This window comes from Balaenoptera ricei, chromosome 1 (genome assembly GCF_028023285.1).
Source record: "Balaenoptera ricei isolate mBalRic1 chromosome 1, mBalRic1.hap2, whole genome shotgun sequence".
NCBI classification, from domain to species: Eukaryota; Metazoa; Chordata; class Mammalia; order Artiodactyla; family Balaenopteridae; genus Balaenoptera; species Balaenoptera ricei.
This window is the reverse complement of record NC_082639.1, coordinates 117,946,647-117,957,683: the sequence shown is the minus strand read 5'-3', so window position 1 is coordinate 117,957,683 and position 11,037 is coordinate 117,946,647. Positions and strand designations below refer to the sequence as shown.

Below are 11,037 nucleotides of genomic sequence, written 5' to 3'. Positions count from 1 at the left end.
TGAACCTTCCCCTAAGTTTGCGGGGCAATCCGACCCCCGTAATATTCCGCCCTTACGCGTCATGACTGCCAGTCGCAGTCTTTCAGTGGATCTTGAAGTCGACACCAGACAGCTCCGACCCCACCAACGTTTCCACACTCAAGAACGCAACCCTCTCTCATGCTTTACTACTGCCCTGAAGCCGTCCTGAAGAATAACTTGCGTTGCCAGCTTGCCCCAAAGCAAGATGGCTGCCAATCTCTATTCTCCGCTACCGAAATGAAGCTATCCACTCCCCGTTTAATGCCGCTGCCAGGCTGCCCTCAACTAGCATGGCTCCTCCGGCTCATGCCTCACTATGGTCTCGAAGCCGCCACTAACCGGCCAGGTTCCGGGAGGCGCTGTTCAGGATGCAGCCACCCCCGCCTGCCTCTCCCCTCCCCCACGCCCGCGGTGGCGGCGGCGGCGGCGGCTGGAGCCCGGATGCGGCGCCGTGAGACAGGCCCGGGAGAGCGGCGCGGATGGATCCAACATGGCGGCGCCGAGCCTGAGCCGAGAGTGAGGCGGCGGGGCGGCCGGAGTGGGGAGGGGGAGTCGAGCGGGACGGGGCGGGGCCGGGCGGGGCCGCAAAGGGCTTGGGGAAGGAAAGTGGAGGGGGAGGCGGTGGCGACGTCTAGCCTGAGAACCTGAAGAGAGGGAGGTGACGGGACGCTGCAAGGTGGGGGAGGGGAGCGGCCGAGGGGGGCGTGCGGGGGAGGTGGCAACTGCGGGAGAGGGCAGGGTCGAGGCGGAGGAGTGGGGCAGGGGAGGGGCGTAAACAAGGGCCGAGGCTGGGCCAGGCTAGGGGTATTAGAGAGGCCGAGGTGGGGAGTGGGGCTGCGGTCCCGCCGGGCTGAGGGGGTAGGAACGGGAAGGAGGGGCCGAGGCTGTGAAGGGGAAGGGGGCTTGTGGCATGTGGTTGGAAGAAGGACTGGACTCTTGTAAGGGGTGTTGTGGAGAAGTGGAAAAGGTGAAGATTGGATTTGAGACGTTTGCGGGGAGGTTGTGAAAGTGTTAAATTGGAGGTGGGAGGGGGAAGGGCCTAGGGGAGAATTTGGGTGGAAAAGGAGAGGACGGAGGTTTGGGGAATGGAGAGCGTGTCGGTGTGACGAGGTAATGGAGAAAGTGAGAGACTAGGAGGAAAGTTTGGGAGGAAGGGGAATGGGATGGGAGATAGGACAGTGTAGCTGCACGAGTGATAGAGGTTCAGGGGTTTCCCTTTTCCCTGTAGAAAGGAAGAGAGAGCAGAGTTAAGCAGCATCAGTTACAGCCAATTCTAATTGCCAGGCCTTTAGCTCTTACTAGGGTGGGAAGGGCAGAAGGGAATGGTCATGTGGGTTTGGAGAATTGGGGTTGGATGAGGGTTCAACTGGATTTCCAAAAGCTGCCTAGCTTACTGCTCCCTTGTTTTTCCTGGTTACAAAAAGAAGAGAAAATGGGGAGCCTGGTATCGCTGGAGTGTGGAAGGAGTAAAGGACTTTTCTAGTTTTAAACAATTAGCAATGCCAGAATGGGGAAACAGCCATGCTATATTGGAACGCTGTTTGCAGGGAACAGAAAACACAGGATGGTGTCTAGGCAGCCGTGCTAATTAAATGAGTGCTTTCGTTTCCAGACCCTTCTTTTGCTGTTTAAGTGCTAGGAGCAGGGGTCAGTATCCATACATAAAAAATGTTCCCTGGTGAAATGTAGATGTTTGACTGGATGCTGCCCCAGTATATTTTGTTCTCACTGTGTGCGAGAATTTGGAGGATAGTTCTGGTCTCATTAGTGAAGTAATGGAAAGAAAGTGCCTTCTTTGGCTGTAACCACTTTTCTCCTAGTTCATCTAAAGATGAAAGTCAATGTTAATACTGTAACAAAGTAGCTGGGCTTCATAAGGAATTGAGGAGTCAGGTGAGGTGTCAGAGGATAATTGGTTTTCCCACAAGTTGTTGAATTTGGGACCTTTCTTGCCCTAAGCCACTGAGACTGGAAATTCTTGGAGTTGCTATTGTGTTGTGAATTGGGTAACAGAAGGTTAGGGAAGCCTGGGGACTTTGATGGGAGTGAGTTCTCTCATTTAGCTTGGAGTGGATCATTTCAATTGAAATGGCTTCAGGCTTGTCTGTATATTTTTGCAGCTGAGATTGACTACCTCTTTGAGGTTTCAAAATAAAGCTTGAAAATTGACGCTTCCCCCTCTTATTTGTTTTTGCTTTGCTGCTGGCTTTGAACCTTGTGCTAGGAAGAGACCTGGGAAATTAAGTTTCTTGCAGAGGTAAGTCTGGAACTTTTTATTGTTTTCAAACAATGGAAGGGAATGGAAACGGCATGAAATGGAAATGGCATATTGGGGGTTGAGCTCAGTAATGGGGTAGCTGACAGGGAAAATGGGTTTTCAGTGTGTAAGATCTGTTGCAGTCATTGTCCCTTTGGGTCACTGGAGATTGATAGGAGGGAAAGGAGAACAGAAATTAGGTGTCTTAGGGCAAACCTCCAGCCTTGTTTTGTTATTATTTAGCCTTCGTGGTCAGCTCTGAGAGAAACATTTTTAAACATATGGAACTTTGTACTCTAGTACAGTGTCTACTAAATGTTGCCCTTGGAGGGTTACTGAGGCACCTGCCCCGGGAAGGCTTTTCCTGTAGCTTACTCTTTCTCCTAGTTGTTCTGGAATCTTCATTTTGAAAACACAGTTTGTAATTCTGACTTCCAGATATTTGGTTACATTTTCTTGGTCCTACCAGCAAGAAAGCTCTTTATGTAGTCATCTTAGTCATCTTGAAGGTTTTCCATGTCCTTTACATTTCAGGTTTCAAGACATCACTCTTTTTCAGATTTTCCACATGACTTTCCCTCTCACAGGGCTTCTGCGAGAGTCAAATACCTCTCGTTCTTTTGGGATGAAACTGGACTATTGTTTTCATTTCAAGGCATCACTCTTTATTTATTTCTTCCACATGCCTTCTAAGGGCTTCTGAGAGAATCAAGTACCTCAAAAAATACAGATCTCATCCCTGGTTGGGATGAGACTAGACTTTGTACGGAAGTAGAAATCTAATAGATAACGATTAATCAAGAGGAAGTCCTGTAGATACATACAGATTGTTTGTTGGCCCTTGGCTGGCTTGGACCTCCCAAAAGAAAACGAACAACAAAAAACCCTGCAGCTCCAGGAAATGCAGAAATTCATCAGAATAAAGAATTAGTCTTGGGAACCTATTAAGGGCGATCCATACCTTAGGCTCTCAAATAGACCCAAATCAGCCAGCAGGATCAGGACTCTTGTTTACTGGAGTGTTTGTCTCTTGGTGTCTGGCAATATTTCAGGCACCAAGATTCTGAAGTTCTTTGTAATCTTCAGTTTTAGAGGGGGCACATTCTCCTCACTGCTCTGATACTTTTCAACTAGGATCTCTGTATAATTTAAGCTGAGTTCCTTCGATTCACTGCCACAGAAAGCTGAGTATATTTTGGTTTAAGAGGAAGTTGGCCATGTTCTTTTAGTGCTGAAGTTAGATAGATTCTTGGAACCCCCATCTGGATTGCTGAGTGAGTGAACTCACCATCCTAGATGATAATTAAGTGGGGAGGGCTGCCTATTAGTCTGCATGCCAGCTTCCTGACATTTCTCCCAAGGACAAGCATGACCTTGGGAAACTTCTGCCTCTTCTACATTTTGCTTCATTGCGTAAGCAGTATAAGTCTGATCAGCAGCCTAACAAGGAAGGGTCTGCTTTTGGTCTAGTTTTGGGACTTTAAAGATGGCTGCAAGGTTTAAGTGCAGGATCCTTTCTGTCTGTCTTGCAGAGGATGGCATTGCTCTGATCTGCACAGAAATTTAGATTGAACTAGGTCAAATTAGACCTCCTGGGATGGGGCGGAAGGGAGTGTAGTCCTGTCACCTGCTGTTCACCTAAATGGCAACAGCAGGTGATAGAGAAGCCAAGTTGGAGTGGGATGGAACTCCTTAGTTAAGTTAAATGAGTCTTTGTCTGACTGGCTTTTCTTCTGTAATATTGTTTGATGGGTTTGGGTTGGAGGGACCAAATGACTTCCTTTTCCAGATATAGGATGGAAGCGACATGCTGTCTCTCCTTTTGACCCTTCATCATGCTCCATCTAGAATAGGATTTCTCATCTTTAGCATTATTGACATTTTGGACCAGATAATTCTTTGTTGTAAGAGGCCGTCCTGTGCATTATAGGATGTTTAGCATCATCCATCGCATTTACTCACTGCACGCCAGTAGCACCCTCCCTTACCACCCTCCCAGTCATGACAGTCTAAAATGACTCCAGACATTGCTGAATTCCCCTGGAGGGCAAAATCGCCCCTGGTTGAGAACCACTGACCTAGAAGCTCTGATAATTCCTGTCACTTTGATCCAGCCTAGGATCTACGACTTAAAGGTGGCTGTTTTTCCCTCAAATCTAGGGAGTTAACCCTCAGGAGTGAGACCTATTGTAGAATTGCATCCATTGATACATAATTAGGACCACAGTGCTTTCCTGTATTCTGCTTCATTTTCCAGTGACCAGGTATGTGGGGACAATATTTCCTAATTTCCTGGGGTTTATAGTCAGGACACTTTGAATTAGGGAGCTCTGAAGCAGCCTGCTCTTCTGATTGGTTGAATGTGAAACCTGCCCATCTGTTTTTTATGGGATCCACATAATGAACAGCTGGCCAAGGGGAACAGGTGGGATAGGGAACAAGGAGAAGTTGTAGGGGCTCTAAGGAGACTCAGTTTTCTCATGTTACCTGCTATGAGCAAGAAGTTGTTTTCCTTCAGTCCCCTCTATTTGTAGCCAGTGACTGCAGCAGGTGAAACAAGCGAGGAAGAAACAAGGAAAACCAGTCAATAGTTGAATCGCTATTTTCCCAGTTGTTTCCCATGCTTTGGGTGGGACATCTGGGCTCTCATAACTAGATAAGGGCTATATTTCCTGTCCACATATCTGAACACATGGTATGGGGCTAGGTGATTACAGGGTGGCCCTCCCCTTTTCTTATTTGTTTATTTATTTATTTTTGGCTGTGTTGGGTCTTCGTTGCTGCGCATGGGCTTTCTTTAGTTGCGTCGGGTGGGGGCGCTGCTCGTTGTAGCAGTGCGCGGGCTTCTCATTGCAGCGGCTTCTCTTGTTGGGGAGCATGGGCTCAAGGCACGTGGGCTCAGTAGTTGTGGCACGCAGGCTCTAGAGCGCAGGCTCAGTAGTTGTGGCACACGGGCTTAGTTGCTCCGCGGCATGTGGGATCTTCCCGGACTAGGGCTCGAACCCATGTCCCCTGCATTGGCAGGCGGATTCTTAAATCACTGCGCCAACAGGGAAGCCCTCCCCTTTTCTTAAGGGTATGAGTGTCTCTGTGCTTCCGTTTCAGGATTAAAAGAGAGGACCAGGTCCTACTTGCGCTTCAATTTTCTGAGTCCTCAACAGCTTGACTTTTCTGAAGTAGTTTATAATTTTATTCTCTTTCTTAACCTAGCCTGTTTCTTGGAGTATAAAACGGACAGAACAGCCTGTCTCGCTGTTGAGTAGGGTACTATGGTATGGGTAGTTTTGCAATGTGGGGGAGGCTATAGCCCGTTAGAGTATATGCATGATACCTGAGTTGTGTGTACTTTTAATGGGGTCCTCTCACTCTTGGATTTCTGTGAGTTTTTTTCTTAATTGGTGTTGCTTGTGGTGATCTCTTGGAGATTCATTTCAGTTCAACAACAGGTTACTCCTACTATATGCCAGCCTCCATCCATTGCTAGGCACTAGAGACATAAAGATGAATATGACCTAGGCCCTCTATGTGAGTCGCTTAAGGTCTAATAGGCTAATAAATACACAAATAATTTTAGTACACTTCGATAAATGGTTTAAGGGAAATATGTACAGTGTTCCATAGGAGCACAGAAGAGGACTACTTATACCAGCATGGGGGTGTAGAGAATGAATTTGAAGATGGCATCTGAGCTGATTCTTAAAGGATGAGTAGGAGTTAACCATCTGAAAAAGGGTGGTAATGGGGGGTGTGTGGAAGAGAAGGGAGAGGGGCATTCAGGCAAAGAGAATAGTCTGAAGAAAGTTACAGAGAAATGAATTGTATGATGTATGTGAACTATAAACAAACGGATAATGTTAGAGAATAAAAAGTGAGTTGTGAGGTTGGCAAAGTAGGCAAGGCCTTGATCTTGGAAGGTTTGGTGTGTTGGGTAAGGAGTTTGGAGTGTTCTTATTGGTAAGGAGGGGACTGTAGCGAGGTCTTAAGCCGAAAAGTGATGTGGTCAGTTGTGCATTTTAGATAATTCAGCTGGACGTGGGGGATTGATTTAGGCAGGTTAGGGTTGGTGGCTGCAACAGACTTAGAGAGGCTGTTGCAGTAATCCAGGTGAGAGATTACTGGGGCCTGAACCAGTGTGGTGGTGGTAGAGGTGGAAGGATGAGGCAGATTTAAGAAATAGAAAGTAGCATCAACAGGAATTTATAATTGATTGGGTGATTGGAGGTTGTGGTCAGGTGGTGGAGCAGTATTGGGTGGTACTCTCTGCCGGGGCAGTGAATATGAGTGGCTGGAGAGGAGGTGAAAGTTGTTGGACTTGAGGATTGGTTATTGGCTGGGTCACTGGTATTACCCAGGATGATGGAGGAAATTTGTGAATTAAATGCCAAAATATATAATAAATGTAGGACTGTGATTGGTCATTGACAGGGGATTGGTAAATGACAACCATGAGGAAAGGTTAGAAAGTGACATATCCAAATGGTGTGTGAACATCAGGCGAGTACAGGTGGCATAGGAGACTTACAAGAATGCTCAACCTAGGAGCTTAGTGATGTTTGTTGTTTTAAATCCGTGAGTTCGGTGGCTATTTAATTAACTTTCTTAGCATTTATTCTCCTGGACTTGGTTTGATTGTAGGAAATATGAGGTTAGGTTTGTGGAGGGATGAGTCTGGGCTGCAGAGGCCAAGGATGCTTATCTCTTTGAAATCTCTTAACCATTTAGATAAGTTTTACAGTGATTTCACATGCATCTTCTCATTGGATTCTTAACTCCGAGGAGTAGTTTCTTTCATCCCTGTTTTGTAGATGGGGACAGTGAGACTTTGAAGTTAAGTGACTTAAGGGCACACAGCTACACAGTTTGTTAATGACATAGGCAGAATTTTTTTTTTTAAGTCCCATTTTTCTTTTTTCTATTTATTTATTTATGGCTGCATTGGGTCTTCATTGCTGCACATGGGCTTTTTCTCTAGTTGCAGCGAGCAGGGGCTACTCTTTGTTGTGGTGTGCGGACTTCTCATTGCGGTGGCTTCTCTTGTTGTGGAGCACGGTCTCTAGACGTGCGGGCTTCAGTAGTTGTAGCTCGCAGGCTTAGTTGCTCCGCGGCATGTGGGATCTTCCCGGACCGGGGGTCGAACCTGTGTCCCTTGCATTGGCAGGCGGATTCTTAACCACTGCGCCACCAGGGAAGTCCTGAAATAGGCAGAATTAAAACTAGTTGTAACCCTAAAGGCTTTCAGTTTCCCTGTTGTCAGCCCCTAAGTTCATCTGATGCAGCTTCTATATTAGAATTTAGAGTGAATTCTCTACTTCTCCTCATTTCACCTACATTTAAGGGATGAATTGATTGGGGGCGCTGGCAGGGAGAGCACAAGGGACCAAAAGCAGTATTTTGAAGGCCAGAGGAACAATTGGGGTAATATTTAATAGCAACTTCTGCTAAATATGTAGTGCTAAAATTGCAGTTAACAAGTCTTACTTAGCAGAAGGGACCTTCTTTCTCCAGTAGGATCTGGACTTAGGGCAGCATCTGTTGGATATACAGAGCTCTAGGCTATATTTTTTAATAAGTACTTTGTAGGGACTTCCCTGGCAGTCCAGCAGTTAAGACTCCGTGCTTCCAACGCAAGGGTCGGGAACTAAGATCCCACATGCCGCGTGGTGCAGTCAAAAAGAAAAAAAAAAAAAAAAAAACTTTGTAAAAGTTAATAAACGCTTATTAAGCACTACACTGTGCCAGGCATTGTGTTGGGCTCTGGGAATATAGGAGTGGATGACTAATTCCTGACATTGAGGGGTTCACAGTTTCTTTCCTTTTCCTTATAGTATACTGGGGATTGCAGCTGCTGAGCAGGGATTCTGGAAAGCATTGTGCACCTGAGCCCCCAGCATGGCGGGCCTAAAGCGGAGGGCAAGCCAGGTGTGGCCCGAAGAGCATGGTGAGCAAGAGCACGGGCTGTATAGCCTGCATCGCATGTTTGACATCGTGGGCACCCACCTGACACACAGAGACGTACGAGTTCTTTCCTTCCTCTTTGTTGATGTCATTGATGACCACGAGCGTGGCCTCATCAGAAATGGACGTGACTTCTTATTGGCGCTGGAGCGCCAGGGCCGCTGTGATGAGAGTAACTTTCGCCAGGTGCTGCAGCTGCTGCGCATCATCACTCGCCATGACCTGCTGCCCTACGTCACCCTCAAGAGGAGACGGGCTGGTGAGGGTGCACTGGGGGCTGGGGACGCTGGAATCAGGGAACAGCTGTGGGCGGCCCTGAGTGAGCAGCATTGGAGTCCAAGCAGGAGGCATTGACGCTGGGGAGTACTGAGGAGGATAAGTTATGAGGCCCAGTGGAGGGTTGGACTGGGAGAAGGGAAGGGTGTATCTTTTCCTGAGTGAATCCCTCTCCCCCTACAGTGTGCCCTGATCTTGTAGACAAATATCTGGAAGAGACATCAATTCGCTATGTGACACCCAGAGCCCTCAGCGATCCAGAACCGAGGCCTCCCCACCCCCCTAAAACAGGTGAGACAATATTAACTCCCCCTAATTTCCATAATCAAGAAAGAGGACACTGGACCCATCTTTTCCCAGTTTCGCCAGCCTAAATGAAAGGACACTGTCCCCCCCACCACATATGTGGCGCCCCAAAAATCAGATGAGGTGTTAATGCTTCATCTGGGTCCTGTAATTGTTCTCACATTGTGTCTGCCTTTCAGGTCACATTATTGATACTGCTTTTAGTGCTAAGTCTAAACGATCCTTCCTCATTCCAAGTGAAGTGTTTGAATTTCTGCTTTTACCCTACTGTGTCTCCCTTTTTACCCTCTGGTCAGTGCCTCCCCACTATCCTGTGGTGTGCTGCCCCACTTCGGGCCCTCAGATGTGTAGCAAGCGGCCAGCTCGAGGGAGAGCTACACTTGGGAGCCAGCGAAAACGCCGGAAGTCAGTGACACCAGATCCCAAGGAAAAGCAGACATGCGGTGAGGAAGTTCAAGGGTTCTAGAGGTAGAGTAGACTTGAAGGGAAATACAAAGAACTGCTGGAATACTGGGCAGTTATTCTATTCAGTGTGTAAGGCTCAGTTTGATTGCTGTTGCAAAGTGAGATTGAATGGTATAGTCTCTGGGAGAAGAACTCCTCTACCTTTGTGGCAGAGTACATTTCAACTCTTTCTAGGTAATACTAGATGAAAGGGATGCTGTTATGACATCCTTATTGTAGGATGACCCAAGTCATGATAGAGTATTAAAGTGAAATTGTGTGTCTGTTAATTAGGAAAATATCTCCTAGAATCAAGGTGCTACTTGTGAGTGATGGAAATAATCTGACCTGGGCATGGCCCATTTAAGGGAACCTCTTGAGTTCAGGCAAGGATTTCAGAGGTACATAGAAAAGAACTAGTTCTGGGAAGAGGTAGAGAAGCTGTCAGGTGATGTTCCCAACTTTGCTATTCTGCTCTTCTATTCAACCTTTCAAACTTGTGTGTAAAGTGCAAACTCTTCTGCATATCTTCTTTTCCCCACAGACATCAGACTGCGGGTTCGGGCTGAATACTGCCAGCATGAGACTGCTCTGCAGGGCAACGTCTTCTCTAACAAGCAGGACCCACTTGAGCGCCAGTTTGAGCGCTTTAACCAGGCCAACACCATCCTCAAGTCCCGGGACCTGGGCTCCATCATCTGTGACATCAAGTTCTCTGAGCTCACCTACCTCGACGCATTCTGGCGCGACTATATCAATGGCTCGTTACTAGAGGCACTTAAAGGTGTCTTCATCACAGACTCCCTCAAGCAGGCTGTGGGCCATGAGGCCATCAAGCTGCTGGTGAATGTGGACGAGGAGGACTATGAGCTGGGCCGACAGAAACTCCTGAGGAACTTGATGCTGCAAGCATTGCCCTGACCTTTTTCCCCTTCTCACTTCTCTGGGGACTTCTCACCACCCACCTCTGGAGCTTACATACCGTTCTGGGGTTTGTTCTCTACCCTTCCAACCAATCACACCCCTGCCTTTTTTTTTTTTTTAAAGGAAAAGACAAATGAAAAATGGAAGTGGTGTTCCCCACTCCTCCCTGCACCCATGTGCCTGGGCTTCCCTTTGTTTCCCTTTTCCACTTACCCCCATCATGTGTGTCTCTACAGCCACCTTGCCACTGAGCCGTAAGACAAATGTATAGGGAGAAGCAAAGTCTATAGAACATAGTCTTTGTAAGGGATTGAAGTGATCACTGCTTTTGGGTGCATTGAGGGGTTATCAGTACTTCTGGCTTTATGAGGGCTCTTAAATTTTGTCTGAGAAACCAAAGGGCTTTCAGTAGGGAGCTGTGTGGAAGGTGGGACTCTGAAGTGTATTTTGGAAATTAATCACCACCCTCTCCCAAATTATAGAATTTTTAAAAAACAAAGAAGCTGTGGCCCTTTCCACTCTCTCCTGGCCTCTGGTGCTGCTCCTCTCTGCCTCGTTTCCTCCATTCCATGGCTTGAAACCTCGGCCTGGTGTGGCTCCTTCCTTTTCCCTCTTTGTCAAACCCTCTTCAAAGGAGTAATAGGTAAGCGGACTAGGTCAGCCTAGTCACCCTCCCAACTGTGGTGTGTGTGTACACACATACACAGGGTGGATGGAGAAGAGGTTGCTGATTAAAATACACTCCCCCTAAAAAGGGGAAGGGGGAGTGTGACACTTTCTTTCCATGTTCAAGTGAAAATAAATACTGTACCCTGCAGCCCTTTTCCCCTTTGCTTTCTTCTGGCTTGGGCAAA

General features: G+C 47.3%; 1 protein-coding gene across 5 annotated transcripts; it reads left to right on the top strand.

Annotated features, from left to right (window-relative positions):
- Positions 1–314: 314 nt before the first annotated feature.
- Positions 315–11,000, top strand: DEDD (death effector domain containing). Of its 5 annotated transcripts, none has more exons than XM_059934883.1 (7): positions 315–537; positions 2,246–2,278; positions 4,439–4,542; positions 8,104–8,492; positions 8,693–8,800; positions 9,112–9,258; positions 9,804–11,000. In XM_059934883.1, exons 4-7 carry the CDS (start codon positions 8,168–8,170, stop codon positions 10,178–10,180), a joined length of 957 nt encoding a protein of 318 aa, XP_059790866.1. In that variant the 5' UTR covers positions 315–537; positions 2,246–2,278; positions 4,439–4,542; positions 8,104–8,167; the 3' UTR covers positions 10,181–11,000. The 5 variants fall into 5 exon arrangements, with proteins under 5 accessions (XP_059790866.1, XP_059790852.1, XP_059790874.1 ...); XM_059934896.1 differs by lacking the exon at positions 315–537 and adding an exon at positions 644–697; XM_059934869.1 differs by lacking the exon at positions 4,439–4,542.
- The last annotated feature ends 37 nt before the right edge of the window (positions 11,001–11,037 follow it).

Coding starts and splice junctions, on each gene's coding strand:
- DEDD (XM_059934891.1), top strand. CDS start 8,168: ATGGCGGGCCTAAAGCGGAGGGCAAGCCAGGTGTGGCCCGAAGAGCAT. Junction 8,801..9,111: donor TCCCCACCCCCCTAAAACAG/GTGAGACAATAT, acceptor CCCTCTGGTCAG/TGCCTCCCCACTATCCTGTG. Junction 9,259..9,803: donor CAAGGAAAAGCAGACATGCG/GTGAGGAAGTTC, acceptor TTTTCCCCACAG/ACATCAGACTGCGGGTTCGG.